The sequence below is a fragment of the Pezoporus flaviventris genome, unplaced genomic scaffold (assembly GCF_033815535.1).
Source record: "Pezoporus flaviventris isolate CSIRO_AGI_PZ_B2104156 unplaced genomic scaffold, CSIRO_AGI_Pfla_v1 ptg000073l, whole genome shotgun sequence".
Classification (NCBI taxonomy): Eukaryota; Metazoa; Chordata; class Aves; order Psittaciformes; family Psittacidae; genus Pezoporus; species Pezoporus flaviventris.
The window spans coordinates 5,130,250-5,153,215 of NW_026892621.1; the positions used below are offsets into that span (position 1 = coordinate 5,130,250).

General features: G+C 42.1%; 1 protein-coding gene and 1 non-coding gene across 9 annotated transcripts in view; both read left to right on the plus strand.

Annotated features, from left to right (window-relative positions):
- FBLN2 (fibulin 2) overlaps window positions 1-22,966 on the plus strand; it is a 118,445-nt gene that overhangs the window by 86,588 nt on the left and 8,891 nt on the right. For 6 of the 8 annotated variants that reach the window (XM_061472999.1, XM_061472998.1, XM_061472997.1 and 3 more), the window contains exons 5-13: window positions 3,033-3,219; window positions 4,548-4,754; window positions 7,282-7,398; window positions 7,587-7,616; window positions 7,823-7,924; window positions 15,680-15,814; window positions 18,271-18,408; window positions 18,719-18,862; window positions 22,411-22,539. In XM_061472999.1, the coding sequence (XP_061328983.1) occupies window positions 3,033-3,219; window positions 4,548-4,754; window positions 7,282-7,398; window positions 7,587-7,616; window positions 7,823-7,924; window positions 15,680-15,814; window positions 18,271-18,408; window positions 18,719-18,862; window positions 22,411-22,539 (1,189 nt within the window). The remainder of the gene's footprint in view (window positions 1-3,032; window positions 3,220-4,547; window positions 4,755-7,281; window positions 7,399-7,586; window positions 7,617-7,822; window positions 7,925-15,679; window positions 15,815-18,270; window positions 18,409-18,718; window positions 18,863-22,410; window positions 22,540-22,966) is intronic. The other 2 variants (XM_061473003.1, XM_061473004.1) reach the window with 2 other exon arrangements.
- On the plus strand, window positions 14,459-14,541 carry TRNAL-CAG (transfer RNA leucine (anticodon CAG)). Its single transcript has one exon. It is a non-coding gene; the product is annotated as a tRNA-Leu (tRNA).

Consider the following 22,966-nt stretch of genomic DNA (forward strand, 5'->3'; position numbering starts at 1 on the left):
TGGGCTGGGTCAGCCTGGAGAAGAGAAGACTCCTGAAGGGAAGACCTGAGAGCAGCTCCAGTGCCTAAAGGGGCTGCAGGAAACCTGGAGAGGGGCTTGGGACAAGGGCCTGCAGGGACAGGCCAAGGGGAATGCTTTAAGTTGAAAGAGGATAGATTTAGAAGAGACGTTAGGAAGACTGGGTTGGATGGGGCTTGGAGCAAGCTGCTCTAGTGGAAGGTGTCCCTGCCCATGGCAGGGGGTTGGAACGGGGGGGGGCTTTAAGGTCCCTTCCAACACAAACCAGTCTGCGATTCTATGAAACATTCCTTCAGAGGTGACCTCACAGAAAATGCTGACCGTGTATAGCAGTGTTTCCCCTGATCCACTTTGCTGTTGGTGACTGCTGTGTCTGAGAGCTATAGATCAAAGGTATTTGTCTGGAATGTGAAAAGATTTTTTCCCCAAAGACTTTGCAAGATGTTTGGACTGTCCTGCCAAAAGCCAGGTGTTTTACTTCAGGTAATGAACATATGTAGGTCTTCTTCAGGCATTTTAGGTGTGGGGTCCTTTCTTTTACTTTTAGATGAATGCAGGAGTGCCAGGTCTTTAGCTATAGGTATTCAACTTGTGTTCAATACAACTTAATTTTAGGCTGCCTTCAGCTGTTACTTAGTCTAATACAACAAGCACATGCTTAGGGACTTTTTCCTAGTGGATGGAGACGCCACCATGGTAAATGATTCCTTGCAAAGATATTTTTGAGAAAAACATAGAATGTTGTGAATCTTAGAGTGATTGTCAAGGTGTGTTTCTTGATTGCAATGTAAAAATAATCATATTTGTTATAAAATCAGTTGTGGACTCTGGTGTAGTTCAAAAGGGAGCTCAGAAAAGAACAAGACATTAAAGTTTTTACGTTTTAAAAGGAACTTTTCAATGAACAAGTTTTTCCACTGGAAAATGGAACACTTCTATTTACCTGGAAAGTATGTGAACCCTGTGAGAAGTGTGTGAGTGAATTAATACTCCCTGTGATGCCTACACATAGGAGAAACTGTGAATCAAATCTATGACTGAAAAATACATGTTCTGCAAGGCAAATATTCCAGTATTTTACAATACTTCAGTAAAAACATGCATTTTTTCTTAGTTACTTCTATTTTGCATATTGAAGCTGAAAAAATTGTTGCCATACTAAAAACATGTATAGAAAGTAGAATTTTCAGTTCATAAAATTTTAAATGTGGGTATTCTGGGTTTGGGGGGATGAAGACAGGATGTTTCTCTTTTCTAGCATGACCACAAGACGTTATGTCAATGTTATTTTTTAATGCATCTTTGGAAGAGATGATTTAGTCCAGTTAGCATAAAAAATAATGCAGCATCTTCAGGACCTGCTCTGTTAATTTTTTCACAAACATGTATCTGGGCATGTAAAAGCAACTCTTTATGGCTGTGCATATTTACAAATGTGAACAACATCTAATATTTATGATGTTTGGAGCAGGTGTTCAGATTAGGAAGAGGAACATAGAACATGAGGTGCAGTCATAGGTACTGCGCTGAACGTGCAAGGGATACAAACTGCGTGTGAAATGCTCAAAACTAAAAGCAACAGTGTTTGAAACTGGAAAAAGGTGACTTGGGGGAAGAGTCCTGTTAAAGGACAGTGTTCCCAGCCTTCCTAGCAGAGACAATCTCTGGGTTTGTGTGAATACGCATCTAGGATTGCTAATCATGAAACTTGATTCCTTTCCACTTCCATACTGTGTCCAACCCTCACAACACCGCTGCTCTTATTTGTTCTCCTCAGGTCAGGGAAGTAGGGCTTTTCCTCTCCTGGGAAGCAGGGCTTAATTTAGTTTTCTTCGGTTCCATCCTTGGGCTTTCTGTTGACGCATGCAACCGGGGCCAGTTTGAATTATGACCTTCATTTTGTGTGTCTGATGCCTTTTTATAGACTGAGTATCTGAATAGACCCTGAAATCACTTCTCTTAGTTCAGAGAGGCTGTTACAGTGTAGCTGCAACCTTCAAATGAGTGCTGCTGGGCTGGATGTCCTGACCCTGAAAGGAATTGCAGGGGGGAAGAGACTCGGCATTTTATAACTGTTCTGTCAATGAAAGCACCTAAATATATGTATATATTAGAGATGTTAGGACACTTGCATTTAAACCCAGACAGGCATCTTCAATTCTCATATAACTCCTGTATGTTTCTAGCAGAGACTTGCAGCTCCTCAGCTTCCTTTCTTGATTAGGTATCCACATATTATGCACTTTTTGAATCTGATAGAAACCTGATATATTTCTGTTGCCTGACTGCAATAGATTTGGATGTGACTGAGTAAAGCATAACATAGCTTTTGTCTGCATCCTGCAGCAGAGAAAACTGGAGGAGAGATGACATTTCAGGGGTGCCCCATTGCATCATCAATGAAGCTGCTGCTTAGGTGCACTCAGGAAAGAAAAGGAAGGCAAATAGCTCACAAAATACACCCTGGTCTTTCATTAGCCACTGTCTTAGCAAGAGGGTGTCCCCTGGACACTCAAGTGATTAAAGGTACAAGTAGGTTTGCAGGGCAGTGGTTCACAGGGGAAAGTCTTTACTGCCAGAGCTGAGATGCTGATGCTGATCCTCATATCCATGCAAGATATTTACAAGTCGTTTCAAATTGCTTCAAACAACTAAACATTTTTTGAGCTCTAATACAAAGATGTGTACATCTGTGTTACTTTGTTTAGAATATGCTATATGCAGAGCAATGGCTGTGCAAGAGCTAGAAAGAGATGGTCTGTGGCACCATTACTTCCTTGCATGCAGAGTTGCTGAAACCATTGTCACATTGAGACTTGGTTTGCAGCCTGGCACAGTTAGTGTAGGATGGCAAACCCAAGCACCAGCAAAGCTTTGATGTCTGCAACTGTCTAAACCAAGGGGCTTCTCCAGATGCTCCACTGTTGAAGACAGTGCAGATCTTTGCAGGGCTATGTGTGGGCTCACCCCTGAGCAGATTGTGTTAAATCCTTGTTACTGATCTCTTCTTGCAGCAATGCTGTGACTGTTGTAATCTGGGCCTGCGATTGAGGAGTGAGGGGAAATCCTGTGAGTCCAGCATCAATCTGGGCTATCCCTGCAGCCATGTGATGCTGTCCTGCTGTGAAGGGGGAGACCACTTCATCCATCCAGAAATAAAAAGGCAACCTGAACCTCTGCCAACAGTGACACCTGAGAAAGGTAAGTGTCCAGTCATGGTTTGAAGACATTGCAGGAAAGAGTTCCTTGATCTTAAAACAGTTTGAAATAATAATAATAATAATAATAATAATAATAATAATAATAATAATAATAATAATAAAGTAGGTGCTTCTGGTTGTTAAAATATACCTTCTTTAGTAGTGTGGGGGTTTGGGTTTTCCCCGAGTCACATAGTACAGAGACCTGCCACAAGACATTGGTAAGAAGTAAAGCTGAAGCTGGTCATTTGTCTTTTAGCAGAAGCAATCCTGAAAGATTCTTCATTAAGCAAGTAGTCCCATGGGTTCTGATACCAGTGAAATATCCCGGGAATAGATTTTCTATTGTGCTGCTGAACATCACAGCAGCTTTCTCATAGCACACTCTGGAGAAGCCTCAGAGGACTGCAAGTTAGTTTGAACTCTTTCAACATGCAAACATGGTGATGCTGAAGATCTGAGTCAAATCCCGGCAGCCAAAGAGGCGTGATAAAGGGAGCATGAGGAATGTGGAACTTGGACAGCTTTGCTTCTTCCCTCAGCCCAAGACCATACTCCTTTGATATCGCTCTGTAGCCACCAGTCACACATGAGTTGCATGGTGACCTCCTGCATATGCTGGAGTTCCATTTTTGCCCATTTTCTTCTTGTGAACTAAGTGTGTATTCTTCCTCACCAACAAATGTAAGGGTTTATTTTGACCTAGCTGAGGCCTTACTGAGCGAGGAAGTTTGCACATATGTGTTTAAGGAAAACTGACTAAAAAACTTGCTGAAAAACTTACTGTAGTATGGTAGAAAGTCTTGGCAAACCTTGTCAAGAAAGGAAAAGTATCGTGCTTCTGGGAGGCTTTAAAAGCAGTAGGAAGGATAGCCACGTCACTGTCAAGAGGGTCCCCGAAGGTTTGTGATGCTATCTACAGAGGTAACCAATAAAGTAGTATTTTGTGTTGACAAGAGTTTCCAAACCAACTGGACAAGTTTTTCTCCTGAAATTTGAAATTCAGTGTTGTTCTTCAGTGGGGCCAATTTCAGACAGGTCCTCAGTGTGATGCATTGGTTCAAATAATGGTAGCAACGGTGTTAGCAGTCCACGTGAAAGGTGAGCTTGTGACCTCCCAGTGTCACCGTATTTCTCAATGGCCCCTGTAAAATGACTGTCCCTCCAGGAAGGAGGTGGTGGATCTGCAGCACAATGGTCTTCAGGATGGGTTCATTTGCTCTTGGATTGTTCTGGGTGGATTTGATATCTGGAGTTCATCTGGTAAAACACTCTGTACTGTAGAGTCCTAATCCTGCTAGAGAAACAGCAAGTGTTGTTCTGTTGTAGTTTCAGAGACAGAAGATCACAATGAAGCTTTGTCCATCAATAATGAAGCTGAGCTGTCAAATAATCTGCCTGGAGATGACCTGGATGAATGTCTTATCTATGGTGGGGAGCTCTGTCAGCATTTGTGTATAAACACGGTGGGGTCCTACAAGTGCTCGTGTTTTCCAGAATTCACTTTGCAAGAGGATGGGACCAGCTGCTCTCCAGGTGAGAAAATGGGCAGGAAACACCATGAATGATGGTGTCTTTGTGCCAACTGCATTGATCTATCAAGCTTGCTTTGTTTCTGTGAGGTATTTGATGGGTACTGGTGCATAGACATTTGCTGTAGGAATTGGACAGGTTAATAATACAGAGGAAACCAACAATTTAGGCAACTTAATTATGCCTTGGTTTTGTGTATTGGTGGCATGGGGGCAGGGTGGTATTTAATATGTTCAAATCAAGACTGTTTTCACTATTCAAAAGAGGATTTGTAAAGGTTGTTAATGAAATACCTTTTCTTCTCAGAGTCATTTTGTATTTCACAGTTAGCTTCCCTTTAAATGAACTTTTCCCCAGACATCATTGCTTCCTGAGTTTTGATTTTTATCTAAAATCATTAACATCTTTCAGCGTGTCATGGGTTCAGCAGTAGCAGCTGGGTTTAAACCACGACACAGTGATACAAAATCTTAATATATCTAGTGTGGTGGAAGGCTTGAAAAGAAAGTCTCTTGTGCTGTAATTATTTTGATGTCTGGAGTTCTCCAATGGCAAGATCTGAAATCAGATAACCTTTAACGTTGAAACCTTATATTAGTTACAAGTGCTTTCAGTTATTTAACAAGCAGAGTAAGTGCTGCCATCCAATGACAAAGTTCCGTAGACTTCAGATACTTTCTGCCCAAGCCAAACAGCATTCATTATGTCATTCTTCTCAACGTCATGCTACAGTGCTTGCATCAATAATGTGTTTGACAGGGTTTCTGCAGCAGTGCTCTGCTCTCTTGCTTATATTAAAATTCTGGGGAAGGAACCTGATCCAAAAGAGGCAAAAAAAAATGGTTCTTATTTTAGCACTGCAAAATTTGGCTGCATCCTTCACCTGGAGCATATGTGTGTGGTTTAGCTTGGCTTTGCTTCTCCCACTACTAACTTGAGTGCAGATTTGGGTTCATGCACCTTGTATCTGGGTAGTCAGTGCAGATGTGCAGGACTGCAGTCCTCATGCGTGTGCCAAGAATTGAGGGGGGGCTCAGTTATCCCTTGAGGAAGAGGATTGCAACAAGGGTAGGGACTGCAAGTGACACAGCTGAGACACATAGGTAGAGTGAGGTTAGGGAGGGTTGCTGCTGTCCTCCAGTCCTGGGTCAAATCAAAGGTTGAGCAAGGGAGCTGGCAGGGCAGAACACCTCACTTGTTACACCTGCATGAGCTGTGCTCTACCTGGCAACGTGGCACGGTGGCCTTCCATTTCCCATTTTTCTCTGTGTATGTGCACGGCTCTGTCATGTGCTCTGTGCACCCACACCAGGTAGTTGTGAATCTCATACTGGTGGTAATTTTTACTCCTGTGATTAGATAGAATGCTTTTGTATTTGAACCTTTCCCAGCACATTTCCTGCTCTTCGATGGACTGTGAAAGTCTTTGCATTTAACTTTTGCTTTTTAAAACGTGTCACACTTTTTCCGGAGGCTTGGAAGGAAGGATGTGCTTGCAGTGGCTCTGCGAGGCAAGGAGAAAGCAGACATTGGTGAAACTTCAGAAGCTACTTCTTGTTCTCTGCTCTCTTTCTGGGGAATTCAGGTTATACCACAAGCATAACCTCTTATTTGCCTCTGTGTTATAGCCCATTGGTTGTCTCTGATTTAATGTTTATATTTTTCTAATTAAGTGGCTCTTTCTATACCTCAAACCTGCCTTGCAATCACATTCATTTAATGTTGTCATTGTTCCGTGGCTCACACTTTGCTCCGGGTGACACTTGTACTCAGATCAATGAGAACAGGACACATCCCTCTTCAGAGAGAATTTAGCCTTAGCAGAGGGGGTTAGAACTAGATGATCTTAAGGTATTTTCCAAGCCAAACCATTCTGTGATTCTATGATTTAGGCTTCTGATTTGGTGATATGGATAAACTGGATTACTCCTATTAACGTACTAGAGCTTTTTTTCTTTTTAACTATTCTGATACCTTTAACATTGCTGTTTGTTTAAAATCCTCGTGACAGATAGCAGCTGTCATGTTTTCCACTTGGTTGTGTAAAAGTCATTCCAGGGTATCCTATGCTTGTAAAGGTGGATCCTTTTCATCCATGTTGAAATGGGATGTACAGAAGAACTTTAAAGACTTGGCTTGGATTCAGCATTTTTTTGGTCATACACTGACTGAAAGACAGCCGCTGTGTTTACAATAGAACAGTGTCTGAGGAAACAGAAGTAACACTTTGTTTTATTCATTTTACTCTCCAGAAGTTGTTTTCAGGCAGACTCCCTGATCTGTATCCGTGGTGTTTGTGAGCATCTCCATTAGCTTGCAGTACTCTACATGTTTGGGCTGTCAGACAGTTGCTCATATCAAACAGATGGCAGCTTCTAAAACTGACTGTTCACCTCCATGCAAAGGCAGTTCTTCAGGTCACCAGGATGTTTCCTCCTGCAAACCACGATGGAGTGGGATGAATGGGAGCCTTGCCATGGGGTGATGGTGGAGGTAATGCTGTCTCTGATCTATCTCTTTTGCCTTACAGATCCTGACAGAGGACAGGTGACAAGGCTGGAAGCAGAAGCCACCATCCCTCCGGTAGCCTCTCCTTCTCAGCCTCTTCGCATCATGTCTTTAGAAGAAGAGCAGGATAAGTGTAAAGGTATGTTGGAGGTATAAACTGAAGGTGCAGATGAGTGAGGAATGTTTAGAGAGCCAGAATAGAATTCCACACATCCCTTCACCAATCTGCTTTCAGTGCACGTCCTTAATTTGTTACTTCTGGCATAAGGCTGAGTAATTGTCAGGGGAAAGCTCTGGAAGTAATTTGAGGCTATTCTCTTATTTCAGCGTTGTTGCACACCTGCTGTGTAGTTCAAGGTAAGCAGGACAGCTGTGCAGCGTAGTGTGAGCAATACAGGTAGTATAATAGGAGAGTTGAGTGATTAGGGCTGCCTGGACAGATTGTTTACAAACTGCATTCCCCATTGCCTAAACTGGGGTTCTATTTGGGTGACCTGGAGGTTTGTAACTTCAGCTGATCTGTGTTGTGGTTGCTAATGTATTTCGCAATTTTCTTTGTATAGATAATGGTCCCTGCAAACACATCTGCAATGTTGTGGAAGGAAATGTTGTGTGCTCTTGTTTGTCTGGATATACACTCATGGCTGATGGGATTTCTTGTGAAGGTAAGTGGTTCATGTTCACCACAGAGACATGGTTAAAGCACTTTTCTACCTCATACCCCTAGGTGTTTCTCTAAGAGTTCCTTCTTTTCAGTATTGTGACTTGTAAGTGGCAGTACAGAGATCAGTGGCAGAAGGAATACCAGATCTGCTTTACAGATGACTCCTGAAGCACATCTGTCCAGTGTGCCTATTACTTGGGGACTTTAGGTGAAGACAAGCCTGGACACGTGCTTTTTCCCTTTGACATTCCAGGCTTTTTTTTCAGCCCTCTTGGTTTCTCTTCCCACTGCTGTTCCTCCCCAGTGTCTGTCTACACAACTATGGACATGCAGCTTTTCTTCCTGAGAACGGGAGCAGCTAGCAGGACTTGGGCATGTTTGTTGTCCTGGGGAACCCCCTCAGAGCTATAGCTCTGCCCTGTCATCTGTTTTGTTTGGTTTTATTTCTTGAAAACCTGAATCCAGTGAGGCTTCAGTGCTGTGAAGAATGTGCCATTGTGAGCTAGTTCAGCTCCATGTGTTTCACTTGACACTGAAGCTCAGGCCTGCACAATGATGAATGGTGAATTCCAAAGCTGCATCATGATTGTTCATGTTGTATAAATCTTAAATGGACATGTTTGGGTAGTGGTGAAGGATATGTTTGCTCGGGAAAGGGCTGGAGGTTAAAAAGCAATGCCCTGTGACATACTTTAATTATAAATCTGGAAGTATGAAAGCAATAACAGCCAGCAGAGAAATGAAAGAAGCTTCTGATGCTCAGAATTGCTCACACATGATCCACATCCCTCTTAATCTCAGATCTGATTGAATAACAGATCACAAATCATTTTCATGAAATTCTGGAGAGTCTGTGAAGAAAATGGGAATTTAATATCACCAGCTGAAATAGTCACTGTGCATTGCTTACTCAAGTGTGGTGGAAACTAATCTGATTAATTGATGTCAGCATCAAAAGGGGCATTTCCAGGCAATCATTTTCCTACAGGAGGTGAAAGAATGTGGTGATGTCAGTGGAAATAGTAAGTTTAAATTGCAGCAAGAGACATTTCTTATCTGTATTCAAGTAAGGATTTGATGGTAAGGGGGGTGGTGTACTGGAGCAGGTTTCCTGCAGAGTGTGCATGGCCTCTGTGTGACTGCCTGTTTCCAAGAATGTCTCTTTCTGTGATGACAACAGTGTAGGGGTGCAAGCAAGGACTGGATGATCTCTGGGGGTTTATTCCAGCCCTATTTTCAGTGTAACACTGTATGTATTATAGCATGGTGCTGATGCGGTAGTTCCAGCACACTTCATTTGGACATCTCCAGTGTGAAAGAAGTATTGTTTCATTTCAGCAATTGTTCTAATAGAATTCTGTTTTTCCCTTTTGGCTGCAACATGTTGATATAGATTTGGATGAGTGCCTCACAGGTGCTCACGCTTGTTCCAGAGGACAATTATGTGTGAACACATTGGGATCATTCTACTGTGTCAACCACAGAGTGATCTGTGCAGAGGGCTTTATACTCAACAGGCATAGAAAATGTGTTGGTAAGACGATAGGTGTAAGCCGTTCACCACAGCATCATAATTCTTCATGCTCTGCAATGCATTTAAACCATTTGTGCTCAAAGGCTCTCTGGCCATCTTTGCATATGACATTTCAATATGAGTTAGTAAAAACACATGTGCACCATTTGCTCAGCCACTTAACATCATGAGTTGTATGCTATTTGGCTTTTTCCCTAGCAATACATTCTCAGGATACATATAACTTTGTGCAAAAAATCATAAAACTCCATAGGTATGATGACCACAGCAGTATTGATGACTATTAAAGTGGACTAAGAAAACAGCAGCTGATCTCTCTGGACAGTGTCAATACTGGCAAATCCCCAGACATCGTGAAATGACAAAACTTCATAAATACAGCTCAAGAAATCTGCATAAGTCTGGGCAGTGGAAAAGATCCATTCCAAAATAATGGAAAAAATTCAGATTAGTCTATTAGTGATTCTGGCACCAATTTCTTTGTGTAATGTCAAAGATGCATCATAATTCTGCTGTATCATCCCTGCTATTTAAGTTCATGTAAGAAACCAATCTGTTTTTACAAGTGCATTTATGAGGATTCAATTTCTTTCCAAAAGCCAAGGCTTGAGCTTATGAAATAGTTTCTGTTAGGGGTTCTTTCATAGAGGCTGGTTTAAGAGACACCTGAACTGCAGCAGTGTTGTGTGGTAACGCTGGAAAAACGGAGCACGCAGAGACCTGTAGTCACTAATGAAAGCAGCAGTGCCTGTGACTATAATGTCATGTGTGAATACATTCACCTCCTTCCACCCCTGTCCTTCTCCTACATTTATAACATCGATCTTCTGACAATCACAGCTTTGGTTTTGTTCCTATCTTTTAAAGCTCTATGATCTCATCTTATTAATGAGCATCATACGTGGAATGGTTTTAAACTGACAGAAAGGAGATTTAGATTAGATACTAGGAAGCAGTTCCTCCTTCCCGTGAGGGTGGTGAGGCACTGTCACAGGGTGCCCAGAGCAGCTGTGGCTGCCCCATCCATGACAGTGTTCAAGGCTGGGTTGGATGGGGCTTGGAGCAAGCTGCTCTAGTGGAAGGTGTCCCTGCCCATGGGACTTTAAGGTCCCTTCAACCCAAACAATTCCATGACTCTGTGATATGGCATAAGGGCATGAGCAGGAAAGTTGATGCATTGTCATAGTTTAGAGCAGAAATGCAATTTAGTATCTTCTGAGTTTTTCTTAAATTGTCACAATTGTTTTTTTATTTATTTAGTTTTATTATTTCTTTTGAAATCAGAGATACATGGAAAACTAATGAAATTATTTAGTTTAAATTAAATGGCTGAGAGAACGCTACTGGAAATAAGGATGTCTTTACAGTGAAAGTACCAGATTGTGAGATGGAAAATGGTACTTGTAGTTGGCCACAGTCTGCATGATGGGTTTCATGGCTTTCACAGAGCCTGTTGTACGTACCACGCTTCTGAATAGAAGGTCTGGTAAGTGAGCAGCCTAAGGAACTGCCTCACCTTGCATTCTGCTTCCGAAGATCTTGCTATTTAATCCCCTGATGTTTTTCCCGGACTATGCAGATATATATATATAGAGAGCTGTCCTTTTCTACATCTCCCATGAGCGCTCTGAAAGTAAATTAATGCATGTTTGTCAGCATCTTTGGCATAAGAGGCTATAGAAGATGCCAAGTGCTTCCTTTTGTTCACTTTCTTCCTCTCCTGTCCTCTACTCCATGACATTATAGAGAGTTTTATTGTGACTGAGAAAAGATAAACCTCAGGCATTGCTCATTAAATGAAGGATACAGCTCTCATTTGTAAAGATAAAAGATCCTCTTCTCCTTCACTAAGTATCAAACCTCTGTATTTCTCTACTGCAGGTCAGGTTTTTACAGGTATCCTTGTAAATAATCTAGAAAACTTGAAGTTTCTCTTTTTTTTTTTGGTGTTTTTTTTTGGCTGGATCAGCCCTGTGTGCTCCCTACCAGAGCCCTGTGTGCTCTGCCCTCTGTGGTGCTGGAGGACATCTGCAGCAGTTAACATTTTTCTGCTTTTCTAGTCAAAGGGGAAAGCCACGAGCATACTGTGGTTTGTTTTGTTCAACTGTCTCATTGCAGCCATATTCACCTAAGGTATCCTTTGCCAGCTTAACTGCTTTTGTGCTCCATCTTGAGCTATCTCAAACTCCATGAGGGAAGCTTCTTGGTAATTTGTTTGCAAATTATTGTTGTTTTAATGATGTTACTCTTTGCATATTTTTAGGGACAGGAGGAGCAATCTTTGCACAGCAGCAAAACAGCCGATAACCTTTTATCTCTTGAATTGCCTTTAGTCAGACTGTGGAAGATTATAATTCCAGGTGCACTCAAGAGCAGATATCCAGAATTCCTGAAAGCCAACCATGCACAGTGAAGAGTCACCAGCTGTTTAAACAGCTTGCGCACACCAGCTTTGTGTAACTTTGTGAACAGATATTAAAATGTCTTTAGGCTTGAAAGCTCCATGTTCTCCAGAGATAAGAGCCAGGTTGGATGTTTTTAATGTGGATTGCTTTTCCTGGTGACTTTCAGGCAAAGTCATTACCACCACCTACATGCACATTGACAGGAGGCTACTTTACTGCTGCTTTCTTTGCTCTTCCCGTCTAAATTCCCCCTTCTGCCAGTGACCAGCAAGTGGTCATTTTATTGCTGACCCACAGGGACTGTGCGTGAGTACAGGATGGGTGGTTGCAAAGTAACAGCGGGTCTACATTAAGCAGATGTATTCCATAAAGCAAACTGAGCTGAAGTCATTTGAAGAGAAAAAAAATCCTGAGGAACTACAGCTGCAGGAAAAAACGAAGTCTGCATTTCACATTGTTAGAAAAAGTGCATAAAAATTAATTTTTAATGTCAAAGTACGTCTTGAAAAGAAGAGGTATTACATGATTACATTTCATTCTGGTTTTACTGACATCACATGAGGAATGTTGTTGCCACACACATTGACCTAGTAGGTTTTTAAAAAACAAACTGTTCCTTGTTTTTAATATTTACTGAATTATTTTTCCTCTTATTCCTGTTTTTTTTAAATACCATCTTGCCTTACCTCTCAGTCTGAACTGCACTGGATGAAGGCTGCAGCTTCCCATGTTGGGAGTTAACTTTGTTTCAAACTTAAAACATAACTCTTGTTTTTCCTAGCGCTCTGCAAATCATCTTTCTGACTTGTTGAGCTGGTTTCCAGTACTGAAGAGAGGCAGGTTATGGGCATTCTTGATTTTATGGGTAATCAACAGGGAGGGAAAAAGGAGAGAGATTGTCCTGTTTTATAGAAATACAGTCAGTCATCACTTCCCTCTACTGTGTTTCATAATGGTAGAGCAAAGTGATAGTAGGTACAGCCCGGGCTGAACAGAGCTTGTGCAACAGCTGTGTGCTGCCCCAGCACAAACTGCGACCATAGTTCCAGGGATGCCTTTTCCCACGCTCATGCTAAGGGACGCTGTTTTGCAATAAGTATTGGTAGGAGGAGCAACGACACGGGCAGGTGGGAACTCAGGAGGAAGATGGTGGAAGTCTTCAGAGATCTCATTTTGTGGCATGACCATTTAGGAATGTGTTTAGGAAAATGAACAAAAAAGGGCATGTCTGTAATGAAATGAAAGGGAACTTCAGTGGGCTGGCAACTGGCCTGATACCAGAGAATGACATTCATACCCTAACAGTGGATATGACAGAGCAGAGCTGTGCATACTGCATGGCTCACAATTTAAACCCAGGTCACAATCATTAGGCTTTAGAGATAGTCAGTGCATCACTTGTGCACAAAACTTTCACAGAAGACAGAAATTCTAATTCCCATCATTCTAATTTCTTCAGATGCATTCTGACCTGTTGGACTTGTTTTTTTCAAGTACTCAGAGATTAGAAAATTGAATGAAACAATGTAGACAAACCAGGAAATTATATTAGATCTTTTTTTCCTCTGTGAAATCTTGACCTTCTTTCTACCTGTGTACACCTGGGAGTCAGGCGGAACACCTCCTACCTTCTCTGGGTAGTGTTTCAGACAAGCACGCTTTCCTCCCACTGGCTTTTCCAACATCGTGCTGAACTGAGTGGAGTTCACATGATGCAGTGTAGTGCTGACAGTTTGTTTATGTGGGAAGGCTTTTTGTGGTTTCCAAGAAAAGATAATCTCAGATCTGTTGTATAGCCAGCAGAGAGTCTTTGCACTGGTTTGGATGCTGTTGAGTGGCTATCCAGAGCCATTTACCTCTAAAATTCAATAAAACCCAAGCAACAACAACAAGAAGAAAAATCTCTCAAATTTACTTAAGAGCTAGGTCTGATCGGGTGAGAGAGGTCTACCACAGCAGCTCATGTGAGCTGGAGGGGGAGGTCGTTTGGTTTGGGGATTTTTCTTTGTTTTGGCTGTGTTTCCCCAGAGCCAAGACCACTTACAAGAATTTTGTTCCTTACTCTTCACTCTAATCTGTAGCAAGTAGGGAACTGTGCAAGCCTTAGGAGGACACCACTATGTAAAAACACTGAGGTAGGCAAGTACCTGCCACTCAGTGGAAGTACTCCAGCATCGTGTGGGACAGGCAGAGAGATCTCCAGCATGGCAGTGACCTTGCTGTGGATTAATCAGGTGCCGTTGGATAGCAAGTACACCGCATGTGAATAATAGTGGTGAGAAGAAAACAAAGCACAAATAAATGAGAAATAAAATGGCACCAAGCTAACACACTGGTCTTGCCAAACTCGGTGCACGTCACCAGTTAGCTGACTTCAGCAGGAGCTGAAATGTCTTGGTGCTCGTCCTAATATACTTGGTAGAAAAAAAAATGACACGTTTTCTGAGACAAAAAGTTTTAAAAATGGCTTTTCCTGTTTTCACGCTTCATGAGGGGAAGTAATGTATCTGATGTTGTACTGCTCCGAAAATGAGGTTCTACAGCCAAGATGAGCACATCCACGGGAGCACATCATCACCTGCACACTTTCATGCAGGTCAGGATGGCCGAGCGGTCTAAGGCGCTGCGTTCAGGTCGCAGTCTCCTCTGGAGGCGTGGGTTCGAATCCCACTTCTGACATTTCTGTTTTTAGGGATGGAAACACAGCCCTGCCATCTGCCCGTGGACTGATCCAGACTGCCCTGGAACAGGGGCAAGCTCAGGGGCAAGATTACTTGCATTAGTGTATATATGAAAACAGCTTCATGCACAGAGAAACCAGATGACTGGTAATGATTATGGTCACATTTGGCTTTTGTTAGTTCCAGAAGTACTTCTTAGCTGTATACAGAGATGTGAATATGTAAGATTTTGTGGAGAAGCACAGGCCATTCTCTCTCCCAGTCTCTACCCCTTTTTTGTTGCTTTTAAGTACTTGCTATTTCTAGCTTTCATTATTAAAATAAGCAAAACCTGAATCTGAGGTTATTTCACCCAAACCTATCAAAATGTACCATTTTAGAGGTATTGTATTTCCTTCCCACATTGTCCTACATTCTGCAACCTTGTATTTAAGTAATTTTATTTTTTTTTCTAAAAAAAAAAGACTTTTTTTCCTTCTTCACCTGCTGAAATCAAATCTTTTTTAATATTGAAATACAAATTTACAAAGTTGATTGAGCCTTTCAGGTTTTCTCTCTCCATGTTTCCTTGTTATATCCACTTCTATGGACATATTTCTCAGGCAATCAGTGCGTTACATGACTCCTTCACCTTCAGCCAGGCAGGCAGTTTCAGTTCCTGTCTCCAGCAGCAGTTCCACACCAGCAGCTCCTGTCATGAAGCATGTGGCATGAAGCAGCAAGATTGTTACATACGCTGAGCTGGGAAAACCTGGTCATGACCAATGAGCATTAACCACTTTCTCATTCAGTTGTCCAGGAGGTTTCTCTCCAGTAAATCAGAAGCTGATTATCAATCCTCTGCCCATACCCTGCATTTAATCAGTTCTGTGCATCCCTTGTCCTCAATGCCACTGCACATTTGGGTAGAGGGGAGGAGAAGGAGATCTCCCTGTGATTTGTGTCTTAAGTTACTCTGTGTTAACAAAAGATCCTGGGACAAAAGTCTTTCATCAGAATACTGGAGCACAGGCTGTATTGGCTATCTTTTGGAAAAAAAACGATTTCACTTGAGCTTTTGACTCCTTCCAAAAGAGCAGGAAGAGGCAGATCCCTTGCCAATACATGGCACTGACTTGTTGAACTGTTCTTTGTAGACATCAATGAATGTGTGACAGACACACACACCTGCCAGCGGAGAGAGCACTGCCTCAACACAGTGGGATCATTCAAGTGTCTCCAGGAACTGAGCTGTCAGCCAGGTTATGAACTGAAGGATGGAGAATGTGTTGGTAAGACAAGTGTTCTTCAGCTGATGCAATAGCTGTTAGCAAAAGAGAAAGGGAAGAAATAGCAAAGCATTTTACTGCGGCTGGGCTGTGATACCAGGATTGTAGCTAAAAAAGGCTGATCAAATGTTTGGCTTCTGAAATGCATTTATTTGAAATAGTCCAGCAATACCTATAAATTATTTGAAAATTGATGAAACCTTTTGAATTAGGATTTACCCTGCTTTTAAGGTGTTAGAGAGAGATTTCACTGATGGAGGAATTCCTATTGCATTCCTCTGCGCAGCTCTTCTTTTCTCTGAAGGGGCTGATACTGTTTGCTGTTGAGCACTGAATCACAGCCTGAGTGGATCGTGGGGTTGATTCAGTCTGGCCCTTCCTGTGTTTAGGAGGTCTGTCTTGCATTTATTTACATTTGGAATTCTCATGGGGTTAAGAAGTTATTCTTCATCTCCCCCTTCTTGGCCTGTTATAGAGGTCGACTGGAGCTGCTAACATCAGCACAGCAGAAGTTGCTCTGCAGCATGGGAGTGTGCAATAGACACATGTGCCCTGTCTTCTGGGGCAAAAGTCAGTGCTATTTACTCCTAAATTTTTTACACAAAGAGTTTTCTGACAGCTGGAGTAAGAGATGTGCAGGGGAAGAACTGAGCTCTTGACATATACCATAAGGTCATAAACAGAACTGCTCAGAAATCTCGCTTTGTATACAGCCATTATAAAGAAACCTTGGTTTAATTGAAGAGGTTATTTGTGAATGTCTTGTTCTGCTGTCTGATTCTACAGCATTTCTAACATTTATTGCTAATCTTTCTAGTCTTAAAGTTAGGTTATAAAAGGTTACAAAATTTTACAAATTGTTTTAAAGTACCCTTTAAATTAATGGCCTATAAGAAAGACTAAAGTTTCAGAACGGCTCTGTAAAATTGCCTACAGATATCTCCTGAATTTGCAGTTTATGAAATACTCAATTCCACATTTTTCTTTGTCTCTGTCTATAGATATGGTAAGAAAACAATTAATATATGACAGGCTGAGAGAGCTGGGGTTGTTCAGCCTGGAGAAGAGAAGGCTCCTCAAGGGGAGAACTTAGAGCAGCTCCAGTGCCTAAAGGGGCTGCAGGAAACCTGGAGAGGGGCTTTGGACAAGGGCCTGTAGGGACAGGCCAAGGGGAATGGCTTGAACCTGCCAGAGGGGAGACTGAGCTGAGCTCTTAGGCAGAAGCTCTTCCCTGTGAGGGTGCTGAGGCGCTGGCACAGGGTGCCCAGAGAAGCTGTGGCTGCCCCATCCCTGGCAGTGTTCAAGGCCAGGTTGGACTGGGCTTTGAGCAACCTGGTCTGGTGGGCAGGTGTCCCCGCCCATGGCAGGGGGTTGGAACTGGATGGGCTTTAAAGTCCCTTCTACACAAACTATTCTGTGGTTCTATGAACCTATGAATATTGTACCTTCTGCATGTTCCCTTGTGGCCCTAGCATTTAACTGAGGATTTAGAATAGAAAGAGAAGTACCAGCAGTTCTATCCTTGTCCTCCTGGAGGAATGGGGATGCAGATGTAGTTTCCTCTGTCTTATCTTCTAGTAAAGATGTTCATCACAGGGAGTGTTCGTAGGAGCCAGCAGGGTTTGAAAATATTCACAGAACTGAATTTTGAATGAGTTTACAGCTGAAGTTTCTTCCTGGGTGAGGTTCCTTCCACTGGAAAGTGGCAGCAAACCAGCTGGTACTTGCAGTTACTCAACACAGATCAGTTGAGTGTAAACTGATAAGCTTGAAACTTTAAAGCTTTCAGTCTGCCCAGCAAGCAAGTGTTGGGCTGGTGAGCATCTCTGAGAAATAATCTCATACATGTAATAAGAAATGAGAAATCTGTGTTGGCCTCTGGCTGCAGAGGAGGAACATTGGTTACTAATATCACTGTCTGTCATTCCCATTTTTTCAGTATAGTTTTCAGAGTTGGATAAGTGTTTGTTCTGTGTATGTAAGTACATGTATATATACACATGTACCTGTGTACACAGGAAACCCCAGCCTTGTTGAAATGAGGTGCCCTATTAATATCAAATTCAGTGGAGGTAGGTTTCTACCTGGAATTACTGAGGAGCAAGAGACCATTTTGCTTTTGAGTGTGGAACATATTTTGTGTACCTTATTTGTAGTTTTGATTTGGGTCTTTAGGATTTTAAAACTGCAGTTGTCTGAGTATTTGTGGTTTACAAGAGATGCTGTGACCAAGGCAGTAGGGATCTCAGTCAGATTTGCTGTAGACAAGTTCTGAAGCCTCTGCTAAAATGGATGGCCAAGAGCAAACGCACCTAAACCTCAGATTTCCCATAGGCAATGTTTGTTATCTGATTTCAGTAATGCTTCCTAACTTCCCTTCTGAGAATTTAGCTAGTCATGAAGACTACTGAAAATTACAGCTTCACTGGTCACAATTTGGTGTTTTGATCTGATAACAGATATTGATGAGTGCAAGAGGGGAACTCACAGTTGCAAGGTAAACTTCGTTTGTCAGAATACAGAAGGATCATTCTACTGTGAGTCAAAGCAACGCTGCATGGATGGATTTTTACAAGACCCTGAGGGAAACTGCGTGGGTAAGTCTTGACTGGGAATATGTTTGTCATATGTGCAGCAGCACTGGCCAACTCCTCTTCCTTTTAGCCTCTCCAAAAGGTACATATTGACCACATGTAGTTTTCATCAAATCCTGCTGTGAATTTAACTTAAACGTCGCAGTCCTTTCAAAGATATGCGTGCTTGCTTATTGAATTTGAAAGTCTTGCCACAGGAGACCTTCATCAGCACAATATATTGAAATGAAGGAAAAGAAGTAACAGCTGGAAGAAAACAGACCAGAAAGGTTAAGTAGCTTCTCTCACTATTCTAATTCATTTTCTTCACCAGATATTAATGAATGCACATCTCTCCCTGAGCCATGTAAACCAGGATTCAACTGCATCAATACCGTTGGGTCTTACACCTGCCAAAGGAACATGCTGACATGCAGCAGAGGCTACCACTCCAACGAGGAGGGAACGCGATGCGTCGGTAAGGTTAGACTCCAGGGTCTGTTCAGGTGCTTTCTCAGAGGAAGAAGAACATTTCAGTTCTAAAAAAGGGGGTTTGAGGTTGCTAACTGTGTTTGAGAAATGGGAATTTGCTGTATGCATTTGCTGTCCAATGAGCTCGGCGATATGCTTGCACTACAGGATGCTGCACTGATGTCTGGCTGCTGCATGGAGTTCCTCCTGGTACACCAGGTGACACTGGTTTTGACTGCATATGGGATTTACTGGCTGCTGTTCTGGAGTGAATGTGCTCTAGCTACTTTTCAAACTCATGCTGTCAGTCAAAACCACAATCCTTTGCTATTTTTACAGTATCTCACTGTGAGTGACAGGATCTGAAGCCATGGGATGCAGCAAAGACAGACACTGAGTTTATGGACTCACAAGAGTAGCACTAAGTGGATGTTCTTCGTAGCACTATGAATGGTGCTCCCCGTTTACATCCAGTTGTGTGTCTATTTAGGATAACTTCTTACTTTTCTTTGTGAAAAAATGTTGAAATATTCATACAGGCTGGCATGCAGCTTGATTCTGATTTGTATTTGTTCCAATGTGTTTATGGAGTTACTGACACAGAATAGCAGATTTCGTCTCTTATTAACATTTGTTCTGTAAATGCACACTATGCACAGAGGAACTGAAAGCCTGCTGCTTGGCCAGGCAGGGTTGGCTATGTGTTCTTTAATTCCCTATGTTCTGTGTTACACAGAGTAGGAAATCATAAAACAAGAGTGGGGAGAAAAAAATAAGACAAATCAGCATTTTGGTTAGTGATGAAATCCTGATGATTTCTGCTTATAGTACCTTTGAATGAAAGGAAGGGTGGAAAATAAAGAAGATTTGCTTTGTGCTGCGCCAGGTGGGTGGAAACTGTGTTAGAAGCTGTATGATTCTGTGATTCTGTGATTAGCAAGTTGAAATGAAAAATAGTGGTATAGATAGACCCCATTTCTGCATAAATTTCTGCATTCTCCTTTTTTGCTATTCATTATGCTCTGTCTCCCTTCGTGATTTTACCCCCAGGACTACCCAGACCATGCTTGGCCACTGAGAAGGTGGGAAGATTTGGAAGTAGCACAAGATGGGGACAGTTTGTGTGTAACTGAGGAAGTGGAGAAAGCTTCCTAAAACAGCTCCAGGGGGCAGAGTAGGGCAGCCTGAAGTATTTCAGTTGTCACAGAGGGAAGGCCCCGAAGGTCTTTCTTTGTTGCTGTGAAGACACAGCTCTTCAGCTGGTTTCCATCAGTCCTGTTGCAGAGAAGTCAGGGGGCTGGGTACGCTTGCACCACCTGAAGTGTGATGGCCCCGACATTGTTTTTAGGGTTTCCACCATGCCAGCATCTCCATGACTGCCATTTCTTTCACAGGTCAGCAGTTATCACTGAGCAGCTCTGAAGTACTGGCTGCATTGCTAATAGCCTTCACTTTCAAGTCCTGCCAGTGGCTAGTGCAAATCCTCTTCCTAAATTTCAAGTGGATGATTTATAGAAAGAAGCCAGCTTCTTTCCCCAGTTGTTCCTAAAAGAGAGTATTTGTAATGTGTGACACAGGAGGAAATTGCCACCGTTCATGCAGCATTTATATCTTCATAGGCTGATGAGATAACACAATGCATTGTAATTACTGATGATGCTTTGTCTCCACTTTACATGACTGACAATGTTTTTAAGGAGCACGTATAAGGAAGCTTCTCTAGTTTGATTTTGGGAAAACAAATGTTTAATGTAAACTCGTGATTTCTGTCTTTGCCATGTCACTGTGTCTCCACAGTCTGGATCTTCTGGTATTTTTTTGTATGGCTTTCTTTAAGTAGTCAGAGACATGCAGGAAAAGAAACCCCAAACGTGTGGTCCTACTTCCCTTCTCTGTGGTAAAGACTAGTTTCTTTAAGGCATTACAATGCTAATTAGATTCCTGATTCAAATTTATTCACAGTAGTAAATACATAATCTGCACGTTTCCCCAGCAGAACTCTACTTGTATGGTTATCTTCTCTGCTTAGAGGATTCACCTCTCTTTAAAATGTTGGTATTTTCTGGTTTAATAAATGAGCCATTAGAAGCTACCTCATAATGTAACTGAAAAATACTGTAGCTATTGTGAAATACAGCATACTGGTGATGGTATAATGCCCTAGAACTAAAGTCTGAATGCAATGGAATATATAATCCTGGACAAAGTAATAAAATGGTTACACACACAAATACATTACAGATAAAACTGCTACTTTACAAATGTATATCTGCATTTAAAACTTCCTTATTCTAATACTGCCTCTGGATTAAAAGAAAGTGAGACAGCATTTCAGCAGAAATCTGTGAGCCTGTCAGGAATTCCTTGCTTGGCAAGTGACATTCCCTGCCATCCCTGACCCCTCCCTGTGCCAACAGGAGTTTTTTAGGTGGGAGTCTGTGCTGAGTATTGAGCAGTATTTGTCAGCACCTCTCACCAGGGTTGATACAATCCCCACCTTTCCACATCCAGGTTTTTGTGGCAGGTAACTTGCTCTCACTTCCCTAGGATTTTCTCCACAAGTGACTGTTTTCCCGAGTGCTCTCCAAGGCTGCTGTTTGTTGGAGAACTGCCCAGAAAACCTTTGAAGTTAAATAGTGCTCCAGTTGATCACTTCAAAGAGAGCAGTAGGGAGAACCTCCAGCCTTAGACTATCATCCTAACTAGTGTTACATGAACAGCAATTTGGGTTGTAAAAGTAGTTGAAGGTCTCAGTAACAGGAAGGAAGCAGAACTCGATGGCTTAGGAAACAGCAGAACTCAGAATGCTTCAAGAAATACAAGTTTCTGAGGGCTAATCAGAATTTCTGATGCTTCTTGTCACAGATGGTAACAGGGATTTGTTAGATACTGATGAGCTATTTAGTCATGTTACAAGTCTTGTAAATCAGTGTGTATTGAAAACTCTCATCTTCATTTGAGCATTATTAAAATGAGATTGGGAGTGATGCATGTGAGTGGAGAAGCAGCTAATTTGTTGGTGTTGGGTTTGGATGAAAGGCCATGAAGAATATTAAAATGTGAGTTGATTGAGAAAAGAAGAAAGATCAACATTGAGAAAGAGTAAAGTATAGACAGCAGAAGCAAGACTGAAAGGGCAACTGGAGATGAAAATAGCAATTGCTTTAATTGAAGGGATGAGCAGAATTTCTGGCTAGTTCTCGGTTTGCTTTAAATGCCTTGCCGTGACTCACAGAATGGCAGAACATCAGAATAGGGTGTTTAAATGTCATGGTTTGATCAGAATCAAAATGTGTGTAGGTTGAAATGCCGAATATACTGGGAAAGGTCCGTTGCAGTTGCCATTTTCACTTCTAAGATAATGCATTCCTTTTCAAAAGTTTACTTAGGATATGTAAAGCTGACCAGAGGAGCACAGTGGGAAAGGCTGATTCTCTTTGTTCTGTGCAGGGAACAACCCTAGCAGTTTCTATTCCTGTTACTTTGTGTTTTCTCTTCATAAACACTGATTTTTAGCAAACCGTATTTAACTGATCACTTTCTCTGGTTCTGCAGATGTGGATGAATGTCAAACTGGTGTGCATCGTTGTGGCGAAGGGCAGATTTGTCATAACCTTCCTGGGTCTTACCGCTGTGACTGCAAGATGGGGTATCAGTACGATGCCTTCAGCAGGAGCTGTATTGGTATGTAAGGCACAAGATGAGATGAAAAGACTGATTGACTGAGCCTTGGACCTCAAGGCAGTGCTTAGCACCACTGTAGTGTGCAGTTATGAGTTCTGCAATGCAGAGCCTCAGTAGATAGCAGAGTCACCTCCAAAGCAGCCATCGCCGAGTGTGACCAGCCATTTAGAGCTCTGCCATTCTGTGTTGTGATTGTGGCCCAGGTGCCCTTGGTTTGGTTAGTTGCAGGTTATCAATTAAAGTAATCTGCAAGGTACTTCCATATGGGTTATGTTTCTGCTGCTGTAGGTATTTATCTTTCTGAAGATGCCACAGCTTTCTTCATAAGATACGGCATCTTGTGATTTATCACTGCTGTGCACCAATTAGAGCACAAAGTCAGACAGCATAAAACCTGAGGTTGCAGCATTTCATGCTCTGCAGATCA